Consider the following 25,779-nt stretch of genomic DNA (forward strand, 5'->3'; position numbering starts at 1 on the left):
GGACAAGGATGAAATGCTTTCATTAAATGCCTGATACATACATACCACTGCATATATGTTAACCAACTAAAGCCATATGCTTTCATTTTAATTAATTTCTACATAAGTTAATCTCAAATAATGTGTTAGCATTGTTTCTAGGTGAACAGTTTACTGCAAAAACCCTCATACTATATTCAGAGCTCTCCTTTCTATTCCAAATTATTTTTATACTAGTATCTAAGCAACAGTAAGCACTTATTTAAGGACAACAGTGGCTTTACAGAAACTAAGCCTCTTGAAACACTAGCAAGCACTAAATGAAATCATGAAACCACTCTTAAACTTTTGATTGAATTATGAAAAAGCACTGAGTGCTGTTTATTAAATTCATTAGTCAATTTTATCATGAAAAAAAAATTTTTAAGTGAAGTTTATTTACAACATTGGTAGGTTACAGAATAATCTGTCCACCATCACTACTCCTCTACAGGTGGAAAGGCTAATGATGCTGCCTGAACTGGGCAGAGCTGTGCAAAGGCTCCACAAAACAAAGTTATTTTTGCTTTAATAAGCAAAGTTAAATGTTGAATTTGCCTATCGTTCCTCTTCTGTTAGATGCTTTAGGGTAGGAAAGACATAGCAATGATGGTCCTCTCATTGACCCACCAAATATTTCTAGAGATCTTACTGTGTGTCTGTAGGCACCAAGAATATAGTGTTGAACAAAAGTGAAGTTTAGGGTTTCAAGGACTGTAGAGTCATCTGGGGAACTAGTCAATAAATACATTGACAAATGCATGTGTAAATTGAGAGAAGTGCTATGAAAGAGACAGAGAGACAGAGAAAGGAGAGAGAGAGAGAGAGAGAGAGAGAGAGAGAGAGAGAGAGAGAGAGAGAAAATGGAATGCTGGGAATGAGAATAAGGGAAGCTCATTTTAGAAAAAGAAAGCAGTGTGTGCTAAGGCTGGGAAGAATTTACTGGATTTGAGCAACAGAGAAAAGATCACTCATTCAAAACCAAAGAGAAAGTATAAAAGATGCAAAGAATGTTTAGCCTTAGCAATCCTTTCTGATTTTACCTTTACCAAATAATGCCTTGTGAAATACAAGGATCAAAAATTTTAACTTAGTATTATACATCTAACTAAGGGAAAGAACAGAAAATGAAACTGAATAGAAAATCAAATCCATCAATCAATTCTCTGTAAATTGCAATTTTCTAAACAATTGAATTCTGACAATTCAGTCAATAAACATAAATTGAGTCTTTGCAATCCAATATGTCTATTATGGGTTCAAACTTTTTGACCAATATCAACTAGAGACACTTTAAAAAGGTAAATGAGATTCAAATAGCAGGAGTTATGTTTAAATTGGAAAAAAATTATCTTTAGTAAATTAAATGTAATGACAATTTTCTGAAAACAAAGTGACGTTATTTTAAAAATATAATCAGCCTCCATAGTAGTTTTGAAAGATCATTATTCATAGTAAAGTATAATTTACTCGGAGAACTTGTAGAATCAGAATGCCTTTTTAAAAAATCTAAACCAAAGATGGTTTCAAAGCCAGCAAATAAATGTTTCTGTGAACTGCCTATTGCACATCAAAGCTATATTTTTAAATCCTTGCAGCAATTTCATATCTACACAACATTGGATGTAGGAAATGTTCACTAATTAGCAAAAAGATTCTGGATACATTAACAAGGGGTCTTTCAAACGTTCCACACGATAAAAGGATTATATAAAAGGGTAAGATAGTTTGGCATAATTGGAACCTATTTCATAGCCAGCCATCATTCAGACTAGATTTAATTGTGTTCTGTAAATAGACACATTACCCAGAAACACAGTGGATATCCTGTCGAGATTTTTTAAACATTATCTTTGTGCACATTGTTAGGGATAATTAATGCACTTGAACTTGTATCCTGACTGACATGATCCATTGGAATAACACATTCCTTTAGAGGGTAGTCCTTTGGAGATTACAGTTGCTAGACTCACGTCACCCTAATTGTTAAAAAGTAGTACTGCACCTAAAAAGAGAGACAAAGTAATAACTATCCTTCTATTAATAATCTAAACACATTTTCCAGAGAGATGTCTGAAAACCTTCCCATATTCAGAAAATGACCACTCTACCCACAAACTGAGAACTGAAAATAATTTATTTGTACCAAATTCCCTTGGTTTTAAACTTATTAACTTGAAAAGAGCTCACTGACATTTGGAATTGTATTGTAGACTTGCTATAACATTGGCCTATGCGGGTGCATTTTAATGAAGAACATAATGAACAATCCTGTATATTTGTTTTAGGTTGCAAAGTTTGCCAGATATATTGGTGTATGCCTGTAAATCCCAGCAACTCAGGAGTCTGGGGTAAAAGAATAGCAAGTCAAGACCAGCCTGGACAACTTAGTGAAACCCTGTCTCAAAATAAAATTTAAAAAGGGTTGAGGATGTAGCTCATTGGTAGAACATCCTCAGGTCCAGTATTAGGGGGGGGGAAGTTTACTACAGTTGATGGACACAGAAATATTACAAAGGGAAATGCTTTTGGATTTAAAGACTACTATATATTTTACTAAGTCATACTATAAATAAAGTTTATAAAAATAACCTCTCTGTATGACTGTAATTCATTGCATTTCTTCCTAAATATAAATAAGAAACTTAATTATTTTTGAGTCATGATTCTGAAACTCAGTAATATCAAAATTCCATTTAAAATCACATTAAGTACCCAGTACATTAAAAGTAATTTATTTGTAATTATTTCATGAACTCTGGCTCATTCAACTTTTGATTTATAGTTTTAAAACAAAAATATTGAAAAATAGGTTGAATTTCTGAATTTACTTGGAAGGAATCCACTGGATTGTCAAGAAAAAAAATCTACATGTGAATACTATTCATTGGAGTCTACTTCAATAAATTAATATACTTTTAATCCTGATCAATTTAGCAAAAGTGAGATAAAATTTCAATGCAGCTGATTTTCTTTATCTTTTTTCATTTGCTAATATTCAATAGGCAATGAAAATATTATTGCATTTATGCATATTATCTCATTAATTTGTCCATTTAATGGAAAATCCTAATTCACAGCTGGTAAATAAACAATGGTTAGATTTCAGAACAGTATCTTGTTCTATGAAATTTTTGTATATGGACTCTTACATAAATAACTCGTTAAATCTGATGCTCCACAAGAAATGTTACACACAAGCCCTCACTGTTGACACCATTCTCATAAATTATGTCCATTTGTTTAGTGTTTAATGTGCACCTACTATGTGTTACACACCAAAATTAGAGTGATTTGCAAATATCACATGAACCCTAGCTTGTGTATTTGAGTAGGTTGGCAGGGAAGAGAGAATGGTATGGCTGAGAGCATGGTACAGTTAACTAAATGTTGAAAAATAAGAGAAGCAAGTGTGATTGGGAAAGAAAAACCAGACCAAAGTCAGTAAAAAAGGAGCAAGCCTTTCCAGAGAAAGAGCCTTCCAACCAAGTCAAGAAGGAAGAAAAAACGGGGTTCATAAGAGAAGAAGACAGTTATTGATATTCTTAGATAAAATGAATTTATGACTGTGCAGGATGAGTTTATGCAGAAGTAGAGTGGACTCTGTTTAGAAGGGAAAATGCAAAAATGCACTTGGGTTTAAAAAATCCAGTCAAGTTATATGCCCTTAAGTTGGCTAGCAGGACCATTGGCTTTTTTATTTTTGTTTTTTTTCCCCAATTGATTTTAGACCTTTTTTTTCCCCATTGTCTAACAACTCAAGAGTAGTGTAGATATGTCCAGACCATTTCTGTATATCAACAAAACTATGTAAAGAGACATGTGTGTCTAAATCAGAGAGGGTGGCATCCTCTAGTCAATGGGATTTTTTATTTTTTATTTTTTATGAATCAAATGAAATTTTGGGGACCTGCTTCCAGGTTGTCCTTGTCCCCATTTTATGAATGGCAAAACACTCAACAATCCATGAGAATTTATTTCCCATTGTTCTAGGACTTGTGTTCATGATTCCAAAGTTTGAATCTAAGTAGCTAAGCCTAATGTTATAAAGCATGCCTCCATGTAAAATGACTGATGTGTTGTTTGGTTTTCTCAAAAATTCTATTTTGCAACATAAATGTTTTTCCCTCTGTAAATGGATTTTAGAAAATAAAATATTACTTCATTTGTTCATTCCACAAATATGGGGCTACTACTATATCCAGTGGTAAGCTAAGTTTTCTTATGTTAGCAAGCAGTGTACAATTTCAGACCATAATTCAGACAAGATTTTCAAAAATTTCTATTAAAGTAAATTTCAAAACATGAACATGGTAAGAGGAAGGGTGTTTTCTTTGGTTTAAGAGTCTAAGAGCCTGAAAATAAAAATAATCATGTAAACATATACCTGAAATAGGGAAACTGCATGAAAAATGTCCTTCCTGTTAACAAAGGCTTGAATACATGCTTCCGGTTTCCATGGCAGCCCAAACAAACAGAAAACAGAAGCCACAGAGGTAGCCTTTTATATCAGTGACTTACTTCCCTCACAATAGGGCAGGAGCAATCAGTGAAAAATAATGACTGGTGTTGTCCTACTTAGGAAAACTGTTTTACAACTTATCAGATTATTTAAACCAGAGGGAATATTGTTTGAAAAAAAAAAAAAGACACACTACTTGAATTTATGTTTTCATTTGACAATGTCTTTGTCTAATAGGATCATCACTTTAAAAAATGTTCATTCAAACACCTGATAAACATCATAACAATGTGCATATACTTCATGCTACTGTTTTACACACTTAAAAATGATTACATGGTAAAATTGGTCATGTATAGTTTAACAAAATTTTTTAAAGAAATATATTCAAGCCAAAAGAGAGAAGAAGAGGAGGAGGAGGAGAAGGAGGAGGAGGAAGAGGAAGAGGAAGGGAAGGGGAAGAGAAGAAGAAGAGGAAGGAGAAAAGAAGGAGAAGGAGACAAGGAAGAAGAAAACAAAAATAAAAATAAAAATACTGCTAAATAATTTGTCTTTCTTAGGTCTAACTTATCTTAGAAAATGTACTTAGGGAATTGCTTTAACACCCCTTTAGCAGAAGACAAATCTTAAACTCTGAAAAAGCAACAGAAAATTAGAATTTTGACACCCCACATCAGAGTCCAAGTGAACTTTTCATTTGGTCTCCTTGATGTGCTCTAGATATTTACCAGACCTCCTAGAAGAAAGGAAAAGAGAAAGAGGGAGACAGGAAAGGAGGGAGGAAGGGAGGAAGGGAAGAGAAAGACAAAAAGAAGAAATAGGATAGGGGACCATATGCTGACTCTGTCATTTTATTTCCCAGAATGATTCCATACCTCAAGAGGACTTCACTCCAGATGTGTACAGAGTTTTCCTGAACAATCTTTGCCCTCGCCCTGAAATTGATAACATCTTTTCGGAATTGTAAGAGGACACACTTTAATCCACATTTTTTCCAGTTTGCACTCATAACTGGGTGTTAGGAGTGGGATTTTAATGGAAGAAAACTTTACACCAAGTCTAAAAGCAGTGCTCTTGAGCAATCCATTGGACATGACCACACATTCTTGGTCCTGTGGTGGGGTCACTGCTTTTAATGAGTAGAGATTCACTATTACTCCTGTTAGTTTAGTATCTCAGGTGGCTCTGTGTGGTTTGAAGATAGAACAGGGAGGCATCTTGGCTAAGTTTGAGATAGACTTACATACCAGAAAGATCTGTAACTGAAAACCACTTATTTGATCTCTGTGAACCACATTAGTGAAAGGAGAACTTTGAATTACCAAGAACCTTCCCAACTGGAAAATTACTTGCTTTTTATGTTACAAATTACAAACATATGCCTATCACTTTTTAAAAGAAACTGAAAAATGCAAGGAAAAAGCAAATAAACCAAAACATCAAGGTATATGTGGGAAAGTAGCAATTTACCCTTCCTGATATACTGAGATCCACATAAAGACAGAAAAACAATCCAAAATTGGTAAACAAAATAAGGAGAAAGATAGGCAAGCAGTCCTGCTGAGAATGACATTACACATTAGGTGTGTTTGCTTCGAGTTGTTTATTGCCATCAAATATTTGTTGAATATCTCCAATATTTACAGCACTGAGCTTGTCATTGTTTGTCAATAAAATTGTAATGGGCAATTTGAGTCACATGATTAGATGAGTTACAGACACTTAAGAAACCTTAACTTTAATGAAATGAAAAACATACGTAAGCAGGTTGTTTATTTAAAGTAATGAATGAGTAAAAAATTCAACTTTAAACGATTAAGTGGGATTTAAGAGTTTGATGACTAAATCATAGTTTTAGTGTTATAAATTTAAAAATCCATACTTCTGTTTAATTTAGAGTGCCTTTGTACACATACTATGCAGAGTTTTCCTAACGTGGATTTTTTAAGGCATTTGACAGTTTGCAGGTATATTGGGATTTAGTGGTGTTGATTACAAAAGACAATTGATAGCAGACAATAGGGATACAGAAATTATGGTGGAGCCACGCCATGTTTTCAGGGCAAGCTAGGAATTTACAAGGAGTGCACTTTTCAGGTATGGAATGGTTTTGCTTCTCTGTAAGTAAATTCATGAATAAGACTTAATGGGGAATATATTGTAATTGCTAGTTTTAATTGCTTTTAGTGGTGCCAAAAGCAAACCGTACCTTACTGTTGATCAGATGATGGATTTTATCAACCTGAAGCAGCGAGATCCCCGGCTAAATGAAATACTTTACCCACCTCTGAAACAAGAGCAAGTCCAAGTACTGATTGAGAAGTATGAACCCAATAACAGCCTTGCCAAGAAAGGTCAGTATGCTTGGTTCCACACCTCAGGGAAGCTCCCATTCCCCATTGTGAAAGGGTGGTACTCTGGTAGTTAGAGACATCAAAGACTTCAAAGACTGTTTAGATCGATTGCCCTATTTGTATACCTACTTGTCTTTCTAAAATCACTGGTTGTTCAGCCCGAAGTAGATTTTATTTTTTAACTTTGGTGTGTGATTTATTTTGTTGTTAGCTTTATGTATGCATGTAATATATATTTTTAAAATCTCTCATCATTTGTTTGGCTTCAGATTTACCCAGTGACTGAATGTATTTTTCTCATACAGGAAATTCACTAACATAAAGGTTGTACTTTATGGTCTCTTTCTACAAAGTTCTGTGAAGTAGCCTACAGACATTTTTTAAAATCTCCAAAACCAACAAGGCTATGCAGTCTACTAAACTCTTTCATTGCAATTTACATGATTTGACAAATTTTTCCACCCACTTTGGAAAATATTCTGAAATCTTTTATTAAAAAATTTAGTATTGGTAGAAAAATCATTAGTCCAAAACATTGCTATAAATAAGACAGCTCTAGTTGTATAGAATTTATTTAGAAATTTGCATTTTAATTCAGGAGAAATCAGTTGCCAAAATATGATCACAAAGAACTAATTGCTGGAAGTTTTGAATTATATATGGCAGCATTGTCCCCAAACAAGATCTTTGGTTGTTTCTCCACCATGAAGACTAAATCTCATCTATAATGAAGTCTCTTCCCTTAGAAAATCAATGTGTTATAACATGTTATTGCAAATTGCCAAAAAAAAAAATTTTCCCTTTCTACAAGGGGGGACAGCAAAGTTCCAGTTATTGAAAAGGAATAAATTGCATGCTAATCTGTGGGCAATTTATAAAGTAACAGAAATAGCTCTACCAAGCTTAACAGTCACAAATAAGAATGGTAGTCATAAAAATAGATTAAAAAGTTATTTGACTCATTGTACTTATTTTGCAATTGGTTCTCTAAATATAAAATAAATTTGCTTAGTATAAAACAATATTTTCTCTGCATGTTATTAAAAGGGAATTTCTAGGTAACATTTTTCATTGTTGTTTGTATTCTTCGTTGAGCATTTTGCTCTGTTTTGTCTTCATTTCCATTGCGGCCATCAAGGTAAGGTCAGTCAAAGGAAGCAACTGACCCAACAGTGTGGCTTGACAGCGCCAGGCCTGCCCCTCCACACCTGCCTCTTTCCCTACTACCCCTATCATTTCTCCTCATCATTAAGCAGGGAGCAACTTGCTGGAGAAGCTTCTGCATATATAGCTTGGCCTTACCCTTATTAAATCCGAACTTCTTCAAAAATAACTGACATGATATTGTAACAAATCCAGCATGACTTCTAAAAAGGATTAGCCCTTGACACCAAGAAAACAAAAAGCATTTTTAAAATCAATGAGGCCTCCTAAGCGTGGACTGTGCCCTTTGGTCTCCCTTCACACCACACTGCTGATGGTCCATGCTTCAGCTGCTATGTCATACCTCTATGTATCATTCTTTGAGGACTCAGACGAAGTAGAAGGTACAAAGGGAAAAGCTATGACTGGTTATTCTAGAATCCCGTGGTTCTTGAAGAACCAGTGTTAACTCTAATGGAAATTAACTCCCGACATATTTGAATGATTATTTAGTGCCATTTTATAAATATATGAGGTATGAGTTTCACAATCAGAACAGGTACACAAAATTCAGGTGCATTTTTTTAGACAAATTTATTCATGACTCACTATGATACTGATGTGAACGCTCTCTATAACCCTTAATCATAATATAGAGAAGCAACAAAGAACGGTGGTACCCCTCAGAGTTTCAAAGTTGGGATCCACCTCACTGGTCTCCTGGTCTTGGTACTTAACTTCTGTGTCTTACTTACTTCATCTTCAAAATCGAGAAGATAAGAGTTCTTGATTGGCTTGTGGTTTTGAATTAAGTAATATCTGCCAAAAAGTATTTAGAAAGGAGAGTGTGTGGCTCACATGATGGGATGGATAAGTCTTAACTCTTTCCTTGAGGTGTTGAAATGTAGTGTGCTGGTTTTAATTCTTCAGGTATTTTGATCAATTATGACTGGGCCTTTCATTTCCCCAGCACCTAGAAGATAGACCTGGTCAAGATGCAATTCTTAATGTAGACTCTTAGGTGTGATCTAGTAACTGACAGGAAATATTTGTGCCCCAACTTCTGACTTGAGAATATCTCCTGGAGGTCCCTAAACAGAAAAACTTTCTTCGTGTCATCTCCACTGAAAGTCTTACCTAGAACAAGGGAAGGACAGGGGCTTTGGAGTTAACCCCTGGGATGTAGCTAGAGTGCCAACCACCCTGGGGACCTACAGAGACAATTCAGCAGGTCCAGCTGGCTAGATCTGTCATCCTTTCCCCCATACAGTTCATGTGAAAGAAATTTACCTCTCCAGGTATCAACTAGTCAATTTACAAAATATCTTAGTAAGGTTACTTCAGCTGGAAGACATGTACTTGTGATAACCTCTTATTGTAAGGATAAAGTGAGAAGATGTATGCTAATGTTTAGTTTGACATCCAATAATCATTCCTTAAGTGGCATAAATTATGACTGTCATTATTAAAAGCAGGGCATGTTAGTATAGGAGGAAGCACATGATCTCTGGTGTTCTGGTCCTGAAGACTCAAGCTTACAAGCAAACCTCTGTTCATTGATCTTTCATGAATTTGGCATTCAGGAAATCATTAGTGATGGACAAGAAGCAGTGGGCTATGAGTGATGCAAAGGCAAAGCCAGTTCCACTGTAGGCTTGCATTCTTTTTAAAACAATAAGATATGAATATAAATAACTATCAAGTTCTAACGTGCACACAAATCACCTGTGACCTTGTTGAAATGCAGATTCTGGATCTTGTGTTTCTAAGAAGATATTGGGTGATGCTGAGGCTGCTGGGCCAGGGAGCATACTTAGTGGCAGGGCTATGAGAGGAAGTGAAGCAAAAAGGAAGATGGAGAGACATCTTCCTGGAAGGGACGATCATGGAAGAGATAATATTCAGGCTGGGCTTATTTCATGAAGGATGAACTAGAAATTACCTAGGAATAGAGGATAGCATTCTATCATTCATTCAACAAACATTTCTTGAACACACATTATTAAGCACCAACAAAATTTAAAACAGAAGCTTCAACATTTACAAGCTGTCTGAAAAGATCTGAGGACAGGCAACTCTATGTGAATACTGAGCCAAGGCAGTTGTTTTTCTAAGTTTCCCATTAACTACCCAGAATAAATTTTATTTTTCAATCACAGCATTTCTTTCTTAACCCAAAACCATAAGTAAGAAAATTATGTTGAACTTGAGCTATTTCATACCACATGATTTTATTTTCAACTTTTGCTGTTTTTATGTGAACAAAGAAGACTAGAGAAGATTGTTTTGTTACTGTTATTTCATAGTCAAAAAGATAGCAATTTAGGAATTTATTTAGAGGAATAAGAAGTTGCTGGGTTAGATTGCAATTCTTTAATAAGTAGAGTTTGAAGTATGAAGTGAAAAATCAATTTTTAATTTGATTTTTCCATTTATAACATTTGATGTATGACTTTAGGATATTTTGGGGACCTCCTTTTTGTGTCTCCCTTATAAATAAGCTTCAAGAAAGTACAAGCTAATAAATTTTTGTTTGACTTTAATATAATGAGTGGTATGGATCTTCAAGGAAATAACTTTCATTTATTTTGAGACTATAAAACACACAGTAACACTTTGCAATGAGGCACACTAAGGCTTTGAAGTCAGGTGACTTACCTAAGATCTGATATCAACATGTTCTTCCAGAAACCAGAGTTTAAAATTTTCAGCCAAGTACTTAATACCTTTTGGTCAATAAGCACATAAGGGAATAAGCAGGGAAGCAAACATTAAATTAGTTTTGATCTTAGTGCTGATCCATAAACTTATTTTTCTGAGAAAGACACTTCATATTGTCTGTCTGTTAGAAAATGGGAAGCATAAAATACATACATAATATATGTAGTATAATATATATGTATTTAAATGCATACACATGCATATATATATATATATATATATACTCTGATGTCAAGAAATATATTTTAAAGCAGGTCTTAACACACAAAGTGGATATATGTTAGTGTTTAGTTTTAATATTCATTTCTATTGTTTTCAAATAAAAGATAGCCTAAAATGAAAAGAAATTTTAATTTGACCAACAGCCTAAATGTCAGAGCTGACTATCAGATAGTAGACCAAATGTGCAACACATCAAAGTATGAAATGAAAATCCAGAAGAGAGGATGGGCCTGCTCTAGTTAGCATGTTGGCAATGTTTCCATGCTGAAATTTCTGTTTGGGAGATCTGTACATTGATTGTAAATAATCCAAGTACTTCTGTGCATTCTAAGCCAAATATTCTCATATTTGGGTTACACAAAGAAAGAGTTTGAATCTTGTCTCAGAAGATACTGTTCTCAAGAGTGTCTGTTTTATTGCTTTATTTTTACAACATAAAATCACACAGTGAGAAATGCAGTGCCCCCCAAGTTAGCAAATATTTCTTCTTTGCCAAGTTGTTTTTAGCCTTGACCTGAATCTGTTTGACATATAAATGCACAACAATCCCTACTTATTCCAAACCAAAAGGTTCATGAATAGATAGCGTGAAGACTAATGTCTCCTGAACAGAGTAGTCTCTTTAATCACTTCAATTCTTCAGAAAAAAGAGAGTGAGTTAATTTAGCATGGTAAATAAAATAACCAAATTGATGATACTTCAGTAACAGAATCCAAACTTCAAGATTCAACTAATAGCTGGGCACTGTGGCACACACCTGTAATCCCAGCAGATTGGGAGGCTGAGGCAGGAGAATGATGAGTTCAAAGCCAACCTCAGCAACTTAGCCAGGTCCTAAGCAATTCAGTGAGACCCTGTCTCTAAATAAATTATAAAAACTGTTGGGGATGTGACTCAGTGATTAAGTGCTCCTGGGTCCAATCCTTGGTACCAATAAAAGAAAAAAAAAAAATTCAAGTGACATATCCATAAATGAAAACTAAGTTTTTCTTAAACCAATCATCAAACCAAAAGAAAACCATTGAAATTGTTCATGCTTTTGTTCTTTGGAGAACAGGTGTGCATTAGTATTTGTTAAATAACCAAATTAATATAACAGATTAAAATATTAGCAGAGGTTTCAGCTCCATGTCCCCTCCCCTTTTCATTATCCATTCTTTCTCTTAAATTTTTATCAGAAGAACTATCTAAAAGATTCCTCACTTTATTTCAATTAAATCATAATAGGCAGCTATATAATCCCATTTAGTATTTATCAGAACTCATCAAATGAATAGTTTGATCTTTGAAATGAACTCAAATTCTTAACGGCAAAGCAATTTAGTTTTAAGCAAAACAGAAGTTCATATATAGCAAATGTTTTTCCTTCAGATAGACCTAAGCTAATAATGAAGATATCAGAAGAAATAACTATTGCATTTTCGATATTGTTTTATTTAAAATAATGATATGGTTGAACTATATTGTAGTATTATTATCAACCCTAAGAAGTTGGCAGAGTGAAACAGTTCTAGACTTGAAAATCTTGTAATCTATAGTGTTAGACAGGACTCCTTCATTTGAAAGAGGACAGATACTTAACTCAATCTGAAGCACATAAAGGGAGTTTACTGGTAGATATAAGCAAAAAGTCAAGGTGTTAAAGACTCATGGACTGAGAGTAGAAGAGAGACAATTACCCAAAATTCAAATGGGATGTAGGAGGAATGATCACAGGACATATAAAAACAGTAGATTCCACTAAAACTGAATCAGAAATCCAGATCTAATGCGTCTTTACATTACCTTAGGATGCCATTGACTTTTTATCAGCCCCACCCATAGTATTATCATCTTTGGAATAATTGGTTCCCTGTGAAGACTGTTGGACAAATTAAGCATGAGGTTTGTAGAAAGAAGACTGCCCACTGAACAGAGATAGTTCACCTGAACTAATAAAAAGTCATCATTGGTATTTATTTACACCTAATTATTTTGAGCATTTATGGGTCTGGAAATGACAGGTGGGGCTTTGGACAAAGGCATTCCAAAATATGGCTGTCCCCCACTCAACAGGCTTATTTGACTTAGCTCACCGTTAAGAAAAAGTTAGAATTATTTAATGATGAAACCTGAAAAAATATTCCATGTCACATCTGTGCCAAAATGTTCCTGACTTTGTTTTTCTTTTATGTATTTTATTAAGATAGCATTAGAGTTAAAATGTATGGATTGACACTTAAGTCTTACTTTGATATCACTTAATTTTCCAAGTAGACTTTTTTAAATCATATTTTCCCACACCATGTCTCTTTTTCTAAGTAGAAAAAAAAATGAGGATTATTATAACAATCTCTATTGTGCATCCTTGAGAGATCAAACATGACAAAATTAAACAAAAATTTGCTACAGCAACATATTTATGCCATTAAACCTCAGGCAAGTGACTTTCCTTGCTTGAGCTAAAGGTTCTTCCTCTATAAAATGGGGTGACACCAACATTACATTAGTTTTCCTACACCCCTGGGAGCCCAGCATTTCAACCCAGACACCAGCATCCTCCAACTCCCCAGTTTTCTCCCAGTCTAACCACAGCCATCATGCAATCCCTGGGACTTCATGGTTCCAAGAGTAGTTCCTTATCCCTCATGTGACAGTTGTGATGCATAGCCTCTGCTTTCTCTCAGAATCCCCCAGTGGTATTGAGCTTGATTTCCCCACAAATGCAAGCTGCTCAATGACCTCCTCACTTCTCTTTTCCTCTACTATTGACTCTCATAGTCAATTTTTGGAAGACCCCAAACTTGGATAAATGACAGTCTTAACAGAGTTGAAAGAGAAGTATGAGTAATGGAAGAGTTGCTGAGCTTCAAGAGAAAAGCAAAATTGGAAAAGAACTGTGCCCACAACTCATTTCTCCCATGTTGTCAGATAATTATCTTAGTAGTTATCATTTGTGAAGCCCTGGTCATTGGCTTCAGTTCATGGGAGTTCCTGTCTACAAGGGACTTAGCCATTTGACCCAAAGTCTCAGATCATAGAAAAGGAGCTAAGGAAGTTGGTAATATTGTGACCCAGGCCCATTTTGTTCCATTGCAACTACTAGATTCCCTTGGGGAGCCTCTGTCAGGACTTGCTTAGTCAAGAAATGCATTATATTTGAAAGTTAGTAATTATCATCAATAGCAGTGGTTCTCAAACTTATCCTTGATTTAGCATCCTTTTATTGGTGTCCACTTCTTCTAATAACATCTTTCAAGAGAGGCCAATACATACGGGAAACCTTTAAAAGCACTGTTTGACTTGAGTGGAGAAGAGTCTGGAATTCCACTGGCAATGACAGCCCTACCTATCTCCCCCACAACCACCCATTGTCTGCAGCCACTTTGCCAAAACCCCATGAGATGCAGGATGCTCAGTTTAAAAACCACTCAACTGGAAGAAGTATTGATTGGTTTAAAGATCTGCCTCACATTCAAGGAGGCACCCACTTAAATATGTTTATATAGATTACCTGCATAGCAAGAGAGGAAATGGAAGAACTAAAACGAATGAACAAAGTCAACTCAAAGAGATAGATTTTTCTTCCCAAAAGACAAAGACAGATGAAAACTATATGACATAGTTAATTCTTTCCATGCCTTAATTGACTACACCCAGGACACTGCCAAAAGCTACCGTAGTATTTTATTGATTAGGATCCCATTTAAATTCCACCTATTGACTTTCTGGCCTCTGTGGAAGGTCACAGAAGAATGGCATTGTTGTCTGTGAGCACATTTTAAAATCCTCTTAACTTTGTGTTTCTTATGTTTGTAGACATCTATGAAGTATTAAAGATTGTCTACAAATGAAAAAAAAAACTTTTATCAAGATAGCCTCAATTGGTCCATTGTTCATTAGTTCACTTGCAACTTCCTTTCTGGTATTTTATTACTGCATTTTCTTGTCTCCCAGGAGGCAGGGACTGGGCCCCAGGAATGCCAAAAGCCCTGGCCCAGGAACCCTGTGTTTTCTTCCTCTGGCCACTTTTTTTTTTTTTTTTTTTTTTTTTTTTTTTTTTTTTTTTTTTTTTTGGTGACCTCAATGTCTGCTCAGGAGCTCAGCTTAGCCAGAAAGTTATAGCCATGTCTAGTCACAACTGAAATTCTTTTGTGCAGAAAATAGCCAGACAGGAAAAATAAAAATAGTAAAAGTTAAAGTCAAATGCCAGTCCTAAGGAGTAGGGAAGTGTGCTTGGTGGTCTCAGCCACTCCACCATCTGCCACACTTTGTTAACACCTCTCTCTGTCAGATGAGACCCCAGATGCCTTGCCATTTCTTGTGTGAGCTATTGGGACAAAACAGAGAATGGTTATTTTTTTTTCCCCCTCAATGTCACCTCTCAGCATAACATCTTATTGACAATTACGGACTGTTCATCACTTGCCCTTCTCAGTGGGGGTCAGGGGGAACTCTGGCTTGGTCAAAAGAAACAGTTTGCAAGTTACATTGTGCTGGGGGGGAAGGTCACCAAGCTGTAGGCACTAGACCCCCAACACTGCCATGTCCAGAGTCTTGTTTTATTAAATAGTCAATTTACACCAAATAAGTAAAAAGGAAATATGTCAAATGCAGGGAGAAACAAGCCATGACCATGAGGAAACCAAATCAAATGAGGTGTGGACCATCCATTCTAACACTTAACTAAAAAACTGGAAAATATGCCCCTCCAGGGAACACTGCCAGGAAGCTGAGAGTGACCAATGATTTCATTAGTGCATTATGGAGATCCTAGGAGCTCTTTCTCAACTCTGAAACACTGCAGTCTCTAGGACTCCTTTCATAAGAACAAAATTATCTCCAGACTAGGGATGGCATTATGAAGAGCCTTCATTGAGGATGACTGACAAAAATCAATTTTGTCACCTGTGACTTTACCTGACACATAGAAAATGAACCAAAAATGCTTCTTAATAATGTTGCTATATGACTTTGTTGGCATCCCCCCAGGAACTAACTCTGAGAGAATTCAAAAGCAAAGTTTATTTGAGAGGAGATTTCAGGAAGCACTAGTAGGAAGTAGGGAAGGAAGAATGAAGACAATCGATGAAGGTTGACTTATCAACCCAATTATCATCATGATTAAGCAGAGCTTAGTCCTTGGGCAAACACTCTTTGAATGAAGAACACCCATCACTATATTTGAGCATATGCTTAGGAAGTGTTCATTCTCAGGCACTTCCAGTCTGTTGGACATAAATTTGGCAAAGAGATGCAAATGAAAATCCAGCCAACCATATCTCCTAGGGCACCAAGAGGGTCTGCTACAATTTCCTTACCAGCAAAACAATGCTCACCAGGGTCACAGTCATATAAAAAGGATTTGTCCATCCAACTCTGCAATGTTAACAAGAATCTCCAGCATATCAAAGGACAGATCCCCCAAGGAGCCTGAAACATGGTTTGGATTTCAAGTGTCCGTCAAAGGCTCATATGCTAAGTCTTGGTTGCCAGCTTATAGTACTATTGAGAAGTGGTGGCACCTTTAGGAGCAGAAGGAAGTTGGGTCACTGGGTGCATGCCATTGAAGGGGATATAAGGATACTGACCCTTCATTTTCTTTGCTTCCCAGTCACCATGAAGTAAATGAACCTCCTCCACCTTGCACTCCCCACCATGATATTCTGTGCCACCACAGGCCCAAAGGCAACAAAGCCAAGCAGCTATGGACTGAAACCTCTGAAAGAAACCATGAGTCAAAATGAGCCTTTCCTCCTTAAATTGATTTTTCCTCAAGTATTTTCCTTAAATTGATTTCTTCAAGTCATCACTGTGGAGAGTTGACTAATACTCTTATCATACTCTTTTCTTTATTCTGACACATACATGATTCAATCGAATGGACATTTTAATCTAGCAAACATGTATTTCCCACCTAACTTAAGAACTACCAAAAACTGTACCAACAGGTTTCTCGAGAAACCTATAATTCCAAGGGGAGATGATATTACAAATAATTATAATTCAATTCCAAACATAATATAGGTAGAATAATTATAATTCAAGATACATATATTCATTCATCTAGCAAATATTTTCAGAGTGTTCTTTATGTGCTAGGGAAGTTTGGAGAAAAAGTTGAATTTTTTAATGAGGTTCTAGAAAGTTTCAAGAATTTCTCCAATTTCTGCTAGTGATCTCATATAAACCTCACAACAAATCTTCATGTCCAGGTTATTATCTACATTTTATGACAAAAAACAAACCTGAGTCTTTGGATGGTCAAAGAACTTGACTAGTTTGGCAGAAGCGTATGCTTATTTGAGAGGGATTTAATGAGAGGTAGTCGGGGTAGAGTATCTGTATGTGGCCTGAATGCGGCCTCCATGCTACTGTTGGCTCATTCATTCATTTATTTACTTAATACACATTTTTTGAGCCTTACTGCCTGTGTCAGCCCTTGAGCCAGAAAATGGAAAGGTACCATTCTTAGCCTCGCATACTCTTGATATATTAGAATCTCCTGGCTAGTCAGTACAGTGAGTAAGGATGTGCTGAAAGCTCCTGAAGAGCAAATTGACATTCCATGCTGTGCTTCAGGAATGCTTCAGAGCAGAGGCCCAGAGGAAGTACAGATTAGAGTCAGGTGGCATTTGAGACACCAAGAGAAATCATGTTCTAAGAAGTTCATCAGAAAGCATGAATGAGCTTATATTGTTGTCCTGCCTGTGTACTAAACACTGGGAGAAATGTAAACAAAGGAAGACTATGGCTCTTGCCCTTAGAAAGTCATTGTCCAGTTGAACTAAGGAGCATGACATTCTGGTTGAGGATTTAAAACATTTTTGTCTACTTTGCACTATGGTTGGAAAAAAAAAAAAAAAAAAAAAAAACATTGAGGAAGATCTGCTCTCATAAAGCAATGTAACAGGACGCTAAGAAAATAGCAATGGAACTTTTTCCTACCCTGTGAGAACCTCTAACTCTAAAGGATCAATCAGTACTTACAGAGTTCTAGGCTCCAAATACATTCTAAAGCTAAGTTCACAAAAGAAGGGTACTACTCTGAATTCTGTCTTTGTTCCTCCGTGACAACTTAAAAGGACTCTTGAAACTTCTTTGGATCAAAGTGTGCTTCTCTATCATGGTAAATAGCAAAAGTTTGCAATAGCAAAATTTATGACCAAGCAACAATAATTGAAAGAGAACATTTTATAGATTATTTCTGAAAGCAGGCAAATAGATTGTGGTGGGCCATGCTATATGAATGCCATCTACACTTTGTTTCTGTGAGCTGGGCTAGCAGAATTCACAAGAGTCAAAGTGCCAGGAATAAATGTAAGCCAAAGAATGACTTCTCAATGCTCTGCTTAGAAGTGATTTAAGGAGGCACTAAGCCATTGGGCTGGTAGCATTCCAGTGTGCTCTGGTGTCATTACATGAAGGGTGAAGATTGAAAGATGATGAATGGATTCTCAACCACCTAATCCCACTGACATCCAGACATATGGGTGCCAGATCCTGCTTAATTGGCATTTGGCTCAATAGAATGAGGCTGGTGCCCATGCAAGCTGGCGGACACTGTCCAGTGTGCCCATCTTCACTGTGTGATGATTCTATGTGGATTTATAGGCCATCTGTCTTCCAAGGCAAAATTTCTCTGTGCTGTAAAGTCTCAGAGATATTATTTGCATGTGTTTGGCTGTTTTTATTTTTCCAAGCTAACCTGATTTTTTTTTGCAAAACCCACACAACAATGTCACCTCTTCTGCTTAGCATTTCTCTTATCCTCATGTTAGCATAACAAGGTTTTTTTTTTTTTTTAATTGTATTTCGTTTTTCTTCCTAAATGTTAAGAATCATGGGTTAGAAAAGAAAAATGCTAGAGGATGCCTTTAAATTACATGCAGAGATTAGAATGTAAATGAAGTCTGGAAAAGAATTTTGGACCTTGATAGACAAATTCAATTCAAAGAGCTAATCCTCATGGCTCTGCCAGATGGGTCATTTGTCTGCCTGTGCTCAGCTTCTTTTAACAGAAAGATTAAAGTAACACGTTTCAGAGAGATAAGTAAATCATGGGAGAAAGTCTTCCTTGGTCACATCCAGGGCTATTTTTAGGACGGATGCAGGGTGTCCAGATTGAAGCCACTGCCAGCCAGGCAAAACACTCCCCCTTCCATCGCCCATGTTCCTTATCCAGGCCAGTGCTGGGAGTTATGTGGATAAACATCATCAGTCACACCCACCACCATCTGTCTCTTCATGGCTTCAGCATGTGTTCCTGTTTAACTTTCATACTAGTTGCCCCTGTGTACCCAGACAAGGCACTTACCTCTGAGTCTTGGTTTTACTTAAATGAAAATGGGAAATAAAAAGTCCCTCTCTCATAGAATTTCTGTGCCTGACACGTGGTCAGTACTTAGTAAGGTTAGCTCCTATTATTATCGTAGTTGCTGTTCTTATTTTTTACCTTCTTCTATTAGCAGACAAGTTGTGGTTTCTTCTTCATCACTGCAGCATAGTGAATGCCTAGAACACAAAACTTGACACCAGATCTGACCTCCTGAGAGCTATGTGACTGAGCAAGCTACATCAAATTTTTTATTCTATAAAATAGGCACAAAAGTGGTACCCACTAATAGAGTTACAATGAAGACAAAATGAGTTAATTTTGCATGCCGTAAGTAGCTAATAAAAGGTCTATTTAACCTTTAGAAATAGATCAAACGGATGAAACTCTTTAGAAGATGGCTCTCTTTTTCTTCCTTTCCTATCGTGTTTGCACTTACACAATGTATTTCAAGTCAGAATGCATTATAAAAAAGAAGGGTCTTGTGTATAAACATGGTCAATCATATTCTCTTTCCTTGAAGCTCCATAGAACTTTTTCTATAGTACTTCACTGCTACTTCTTTACATCTGCTTTTTGGACCGACTCAGGAGCAGTTCCATGCCATGTTAAAATGCATATGGAGCAGGAAAGAGCCTTACTAGGGGACTGTCCAGTCACCTTAGTATTGGGTCATGAGTTCTACCATGCTTTGTGTACTTTTTCTTTTCCCTGGGGCATGGAGTATAATGAAAATATGGTGGTTTAGACACACCAGTGGGCTCAGGAATTTCACTATAAATGAGGAACATCCAATTGTGTAACCCAGTCTATTGAAAGTCATATTCATAAGTTTCTCATACTTTTTGACTGTGAACTTAAGAGGAAATTCTCCAGAAGCTGAACAAAAGGAGGTTCAGAGGAATGTGAATTGATGGAGCAATAGTTTGTCCTGTGCAATATAATGAAGTACAGTCAACTCTTTTATCAATCGAGGAATGATTTACCTACTCTGAGTTATCCTAGTCCCCTTCTTCTGTTCTCTTTTGATGACTGCGAACTTTGTCTGGGGCTTCTCCTAGACTTGAGGACAAGAAAGCTTTGATATTAGAGTACTCTCAGGTCCAAGCAAGAATTGTACCCTTATTTCTCCTTCTCTCCTTCCTCCACCACCCCTCCCTTCCCTCAGACAAAAAGAGTAGAATGCTTTCATGTGGACTGTTCTGGAGAAAAGTTAAAAGGGACTTTGGAAAGATGAAGGAGAAAATATCTCATCTGTTAAATACTCCTACCTATGACAGGATTAAACACACAGTTTATTTCAGTGCCTTAGAATTGAGTTCTAGATGTTTCCTCATATGTTTTTAGATCTAATTGTGTAACATCTCCAGCAGTGTTTTGAATGCCAACAACAACTTTACATGAGAGACTTAGAAAATAAAATTACCAATGAAGACATGAATTTATACTGATCAAATGAAGTCATAAGGGATACATCCCATGGCCCCCATAAGAGGAGCTGTACAAGGCATCATCAAAGGCCAGCTTGATTCATTTATCACCCCTTTAGAAACTTAGGGGTTGACAACTCTTTCACACACTACCAGGCCTCCTCTTCACAAAGCATCCTTGTAAGGTTGGCAAGAGATACCAACGGGCCCGAACAACTTCTCACCTGATGAATACCTGTGAGTTCAAGCTGCCTGTGTAACTCTGATTCCATTCCACCTGAGAGAAAACAGCACCTGTGTAACTCTGATTCCATTCCACCTGAGAGAACCTGACAGACAGATTGTCCAAACAGTGCCATCTGTGGTGAGATATTAGTCACTGCATACTTTTCATTAGAAAGAGATAAAAGAAAGCCAGGGAACCCCATCATAAGTTCCTGGCCAGGCAAAAGCCAACTTCAGTTCCTCCCAAGTAATTGCATTTTGCCTAAAAATGCTAGCATCAATGGTAACACTGTAAAATTCGACTTTTTAACTTTTATCAACAAAAACATAGTTGCAATATAGAATAGTAGAAAGATCATGGAACTTCAGGATAATAATGGTAGACTGAACATACATATTCATTCAATTAGACTCTTTTGAGTCCACATTAATACTGCATTATAAGAGAGATTTTTAAAAAGTATAGTCTAGCAAGAGTGTGGGATAAAAGACAATTATAATTTCCATAGCTGTTTATATGTTAATAGCTATAACAGATCTGAGGAATTAATCATATTTTATCTATATGACAAATGGGGAAATCAATCTGAATTACTCCATAAAAATCTTAACGATTTCAGGATTGATAATCCAGTTTCCTCTGGAAGTGGAATTAGAGAGAAGGACTAAAATTAGGGGGATTGACAGCTATTTAAGAAATACCTCCTTGGGAGGAACTAAGTATTTACTCTCTGGAGACAGGATAAAAGAAGAAATGAGGATGATCAAGACCTAGAAGAGATAGGGTTACCATTTTGAAAGTAAGGCCATCACAGCAATCTACATGTGAAAACTTCCAATCTTTTCTCTCATTTGGCCCTAGAATGCTGGGATCCAGACTTATACTCTCCCACTGAAAAATGAGAACTTCTCTAGGGACTCTGATTGGGCCAGGAACCCTCTACAATGATGTCTCAATTACCCTCAAGCTTTTTAAGCCATCAAATGTCTCAAAATCCAATCAATTTTTTTATTCTGTCAGTTTTAAATATAAATGGATAATCAATAGTGCCTAGATATATGAGGAAAAGTTAGAAGTAGAAATAAATTAAAAAGTAAGTATATAGGACATAATGAAAATGTAGTGATAATTCTTTAAATATATACATGTTGCTGATATCCTTAAGAAAATAACCAAATATGTTACATCTGTGAAACAAAGAAGGGTCAGATCATAAACTGACTCATAGACATTAAAAATAGGGTAGCAAAAACAAAATACTGACAGAAGAGAAAATAAATTAAAAATACATCCCAGAGAGTAGAGCAAACAAATGAAAAAAAGAGAAAATGAATAAATATGTCCAGAAAGAGAGACTAGAGGAAATTAGCATAGAAATAATTTATGAAAAATTTTCAAACAGAAGGACAATAGCTTTCAGACTAATATTTCTCAAAGGGTGCCCAGCACAAGGAATAAGGATAAAACTATACCAAAATACATCAGTGTAAAATTCAAGAAACTGGAGCAGTTGCTGAAAATTTCAAGAGGTACTTATACAAAGTAGAAAAAAGATCACATAACTGTTTTCCAGATAGTCAAACTGAAGTTTTTTTAACAGTTGCACTGGATACTGAACAACAATGGACCAACTGAAATTCCAAAAGAAAAAAAAACTTTCCAATCTAGAATATTATACCCAACTAAACTAACAACCAAGTGTTCAAATGTCATGCAGCCATTTTTAAATATGCAATGTCTAAGAAACTTAACCTTCATGAATCTTTACCCAGGAAGCTACTGATAAATGTACTCAAACTAAAATAAGAAAGTGAACTATGAAAGAGAAAGATAAAAGATACTTAGCAGAGAATATAAATAAAGTGGAAATTGATCACTTTAGTTTGGAGAAAGTCAGAAAGCTCCAAGAAATACTTTTAAAAGAAAATGTAAGTGGGCAAACAGTTGTGTTTCAATATATTACAAAGAGGTGTAGATAACTGGAAGACAGTTTGGAGTTGGACTAGACACACTTGCAAATAAATTTAGCAAAAGACAAAAGCAAGACACTTAATAACTTCAGGAAAATTTTAAATAATGCATGAAAAGAAAAATAAGGTATTCTATAACTCATTTGTGAATAAAATTCATAGTAATGATCATATAAACACTGAATACTTACCTAACACTTAAGTATCTCAGAAGGGTGAGAAGAATGTGTATATGAGTTACATGAGTGGAGGTAAGAAAGATCAATGCCCTCATCTTCCAAGATGGAAGTCAAACACTAGCAATACCAGCATATTATTTTGAGATATAGAAGTACAAACCAAAAGCACTAGCTGACATTTCTCTATTACACACTGACTACTCCTTGTTCTATTTTTTTTTTAATCCAATAGATAAGGAGAGTCAGAGCCCAAGAAAATGAAAGAACCAACCCAAAAAGTTCTTCTAAACCATTCTTTTGTTTTATTCTCTAGAGCTCCATTTTCTGGAAACAAATTTTCCTCATTCTTAATTGCCCCTAAAGGTCTATGGGATGGCCCCTGGTTCAGAGAAGGCATTAGCCCATATCCCAGTAAATATTCCAGGACCTTTGTGTGCACTTGTAAGCATGTACTTCATGTAGCCAAGTGTCCCTGGACACACTGCAGGGTGGTTAAAACATGATTTAAGATACCATTATATCACAGTAGGGTTTTGTATTTGTGTCTTCCTGACACCTTCAGGAAGGCATCAGCCAAGTCTCAACCATTATCTGTTTCAGGGAAAGGAGAAGGCCAGAAGGATAGAGGATCCCATAGATGGCCATGATAGCTTTGCAGAGCTGCATGACATTTGAGAGTTTCTTTGCAGCAAAGATGCTGCTGAAGAAGGAGGAGACATAAGACTACCAGGGATCATCATTTGGTCATGCCACTTTCCTCTTTTGTCTCCCCATTTTGCCTCTCAAATGGTTCCTCCCCATTTGAGTCAGATCTGTTCTCCTTTTGGTACACCAGTTTCCTTCTTCACTGAACACTAGAACTTCTTTTGAACAACTTTATAGAGCAGCGGTTGTTTTCCATTCCTTGAGGGATTTACGTTTTTCCTGTTTTGGCTTTAAGTGTTCAGACAATATCTATGTTTATAAAGACATTTAGATGACATTATATGAGTGACATGTCCAACTGAAAGCATACTGATCTTTATTAAGAAAATATGTAAGGCAGTTTATTTTTAGCCTTTGTCAGCTGACCTTATCCTTCCGAACTTCACTTTTCTTCTTGTTGATTTTTCTTCCATAAAATTGTAGCATCGCTTTACAACTGTGATTTGATGTTGCATAATCTCATTCTAATATGTGACATTTTGTTTTAATTCAGCTTGTAATCATCCATAACATATTTGCTTGCTTGGATTCATAGAATTTTAAAACTCGAGGAAACTTCAGAGTCTATACAGTTTACTTATCCTTTGGTTAGGGAATTTCTTCCTGACCAGTTTTTGCTGGTAAGAGTGGAAGCTGAATTTCTTGTGCTATTACTAATTTGTTTTCCTATCTCAGTTCTCAAGGTTTTTTATTCTTCTGGACTCCTTAGTAAACCAAATACATATATATATATATATATATAAGCAATTTTGCACATACAGTGCAAGATTATTTTTTAAAGGACTGCTTCACTTAAATCAATGGCAATAGCAATCTTCTACCTGAAGGTTATACAGAACCCAGGGAAGTCCTCCGAGTCTGTTCTCTGTCCCAAAGACTTTACTAATCAGAACTATATTTCAGACTAACTTGTTATACCAAAGCATCTGTGTTTTTGCAATTGAGCTCCTAACCCTTTAGCTACACACTGGATTACACACTGACTACTTCTTATCCTTACTCTTACATTGGCTTTTCTTGGTTTTGACACATCTCTGCCAAGTCATTTCATGCACCAAAAATCTTGAGCACTTGCTCCTTTTGTCAACAAGGCAAAGCTTTGGGGTTGAAAATTTGATGCTTGATTATTGCCTACAGTCAATGGACCTATACTGTCTGAACCACTCTCCAGACTCATTCGTTGTGTTGTTTCCAAGTTAGATACTACCTTCACTGGGCATTTTTAAATTACTTAATGTTATTGAAAATAATCTTCAAAAACACTGACTCATCTGATTCTTGCTTTTTAATTAAAGTCAAACATAATGTTTAACATAAACATAAAGCATAGTGTTTAGAATAAACATAAGGAGATTTAGCTCAGTGGTAGAGTACCTGCTTAGAATGTACAAGGCCCCGAGTTTCATTCCTCACACCAAAAAAAGAAAATTTTATATATAGTCACATGTGTATAAATATAAATAATTTAATATAAATATAAATATTTTGTATATACAAATATATATTTGTTAATATATAATATATTTATGTATGTAATTTGTTATATTGAATAATATATTCATATATGTATATGATTTCTTCTCCGAGTGTCTTTTGAAATGTTTTGTCATCTTCTAGATTTAGTCACAAATGAATTAGTAAAGTTTGATGCATACTTTGTCATGCGGCAAATTGTACTTTGATCTAGACTATACTGTCTTCATTTGAGGATGACATTTGTAGCATGTATACCCTCACTTTGTTTTCTGTCCTTTACCATGACACAGTTCACAAGCACAGTTTAGAATCTTTATCAGCACAAACGCCCAGAAGTTACTAACAATGGGAATTGATGCTAAAGTTAAAATTTCAGTGTCATCTCTGCTTCGTTGGCATGTAGTTTGTCTTTCTTGTTTTTGAAACTTGCTGATCAGATTAAAAGATATTTATTCCTGCAAAATAAAAGTTACAAATTGACAACCATAGGGTCAAATCCAGCACCATGAAGATGGTAAGTTAGTTCACACTAACTTCTGCTGACATAGTTTGTGTGAC

At 35.8% G+C, this 25,779-nt stretch overlaps 1 protein-coding gene across 3 annotated transcripts in view; it reads left to right on the forward strand.

Moving 5' to 3' along the window:
- Positions 1–25,779, forward strand: part of Plcb1 (phospholipase C beta 1) — a 710,759-nt gene that overhangs the window by 486,493 nt on the left and 198,487 nt on the right. For all 3 annotated transcript variants that reach the window (XM_047539543.1, XM_047539544.1, XM_047539542.1), the window contains exons 8-9: positions 5,343–5,443; positions 6,668–6,834. In XM_047539543.1, coding sequence (XP_047395499.1) covers positions 5,343–5,443; positions 6,668–6,834 — 268 coding nt within the window. The remainder of the gene's footprint in view (positions 1–5,342; positions 5,444–6,667; positions 6,835–25,779) is intronic.

Source organism: Sciurus carolinensis, chromosome 2, assembly GCF_902686445.1.
Source record: "Sciurus carolinensis chromosome 2, mSciCar1.2, whole genome shotgun sequence".
Lineage (NCBI taxonomy): Eukaryota > Metazoa > Chordata > Mammalia > Rodentia > Sciuridae > Sciurus > Sciurus carolinensis.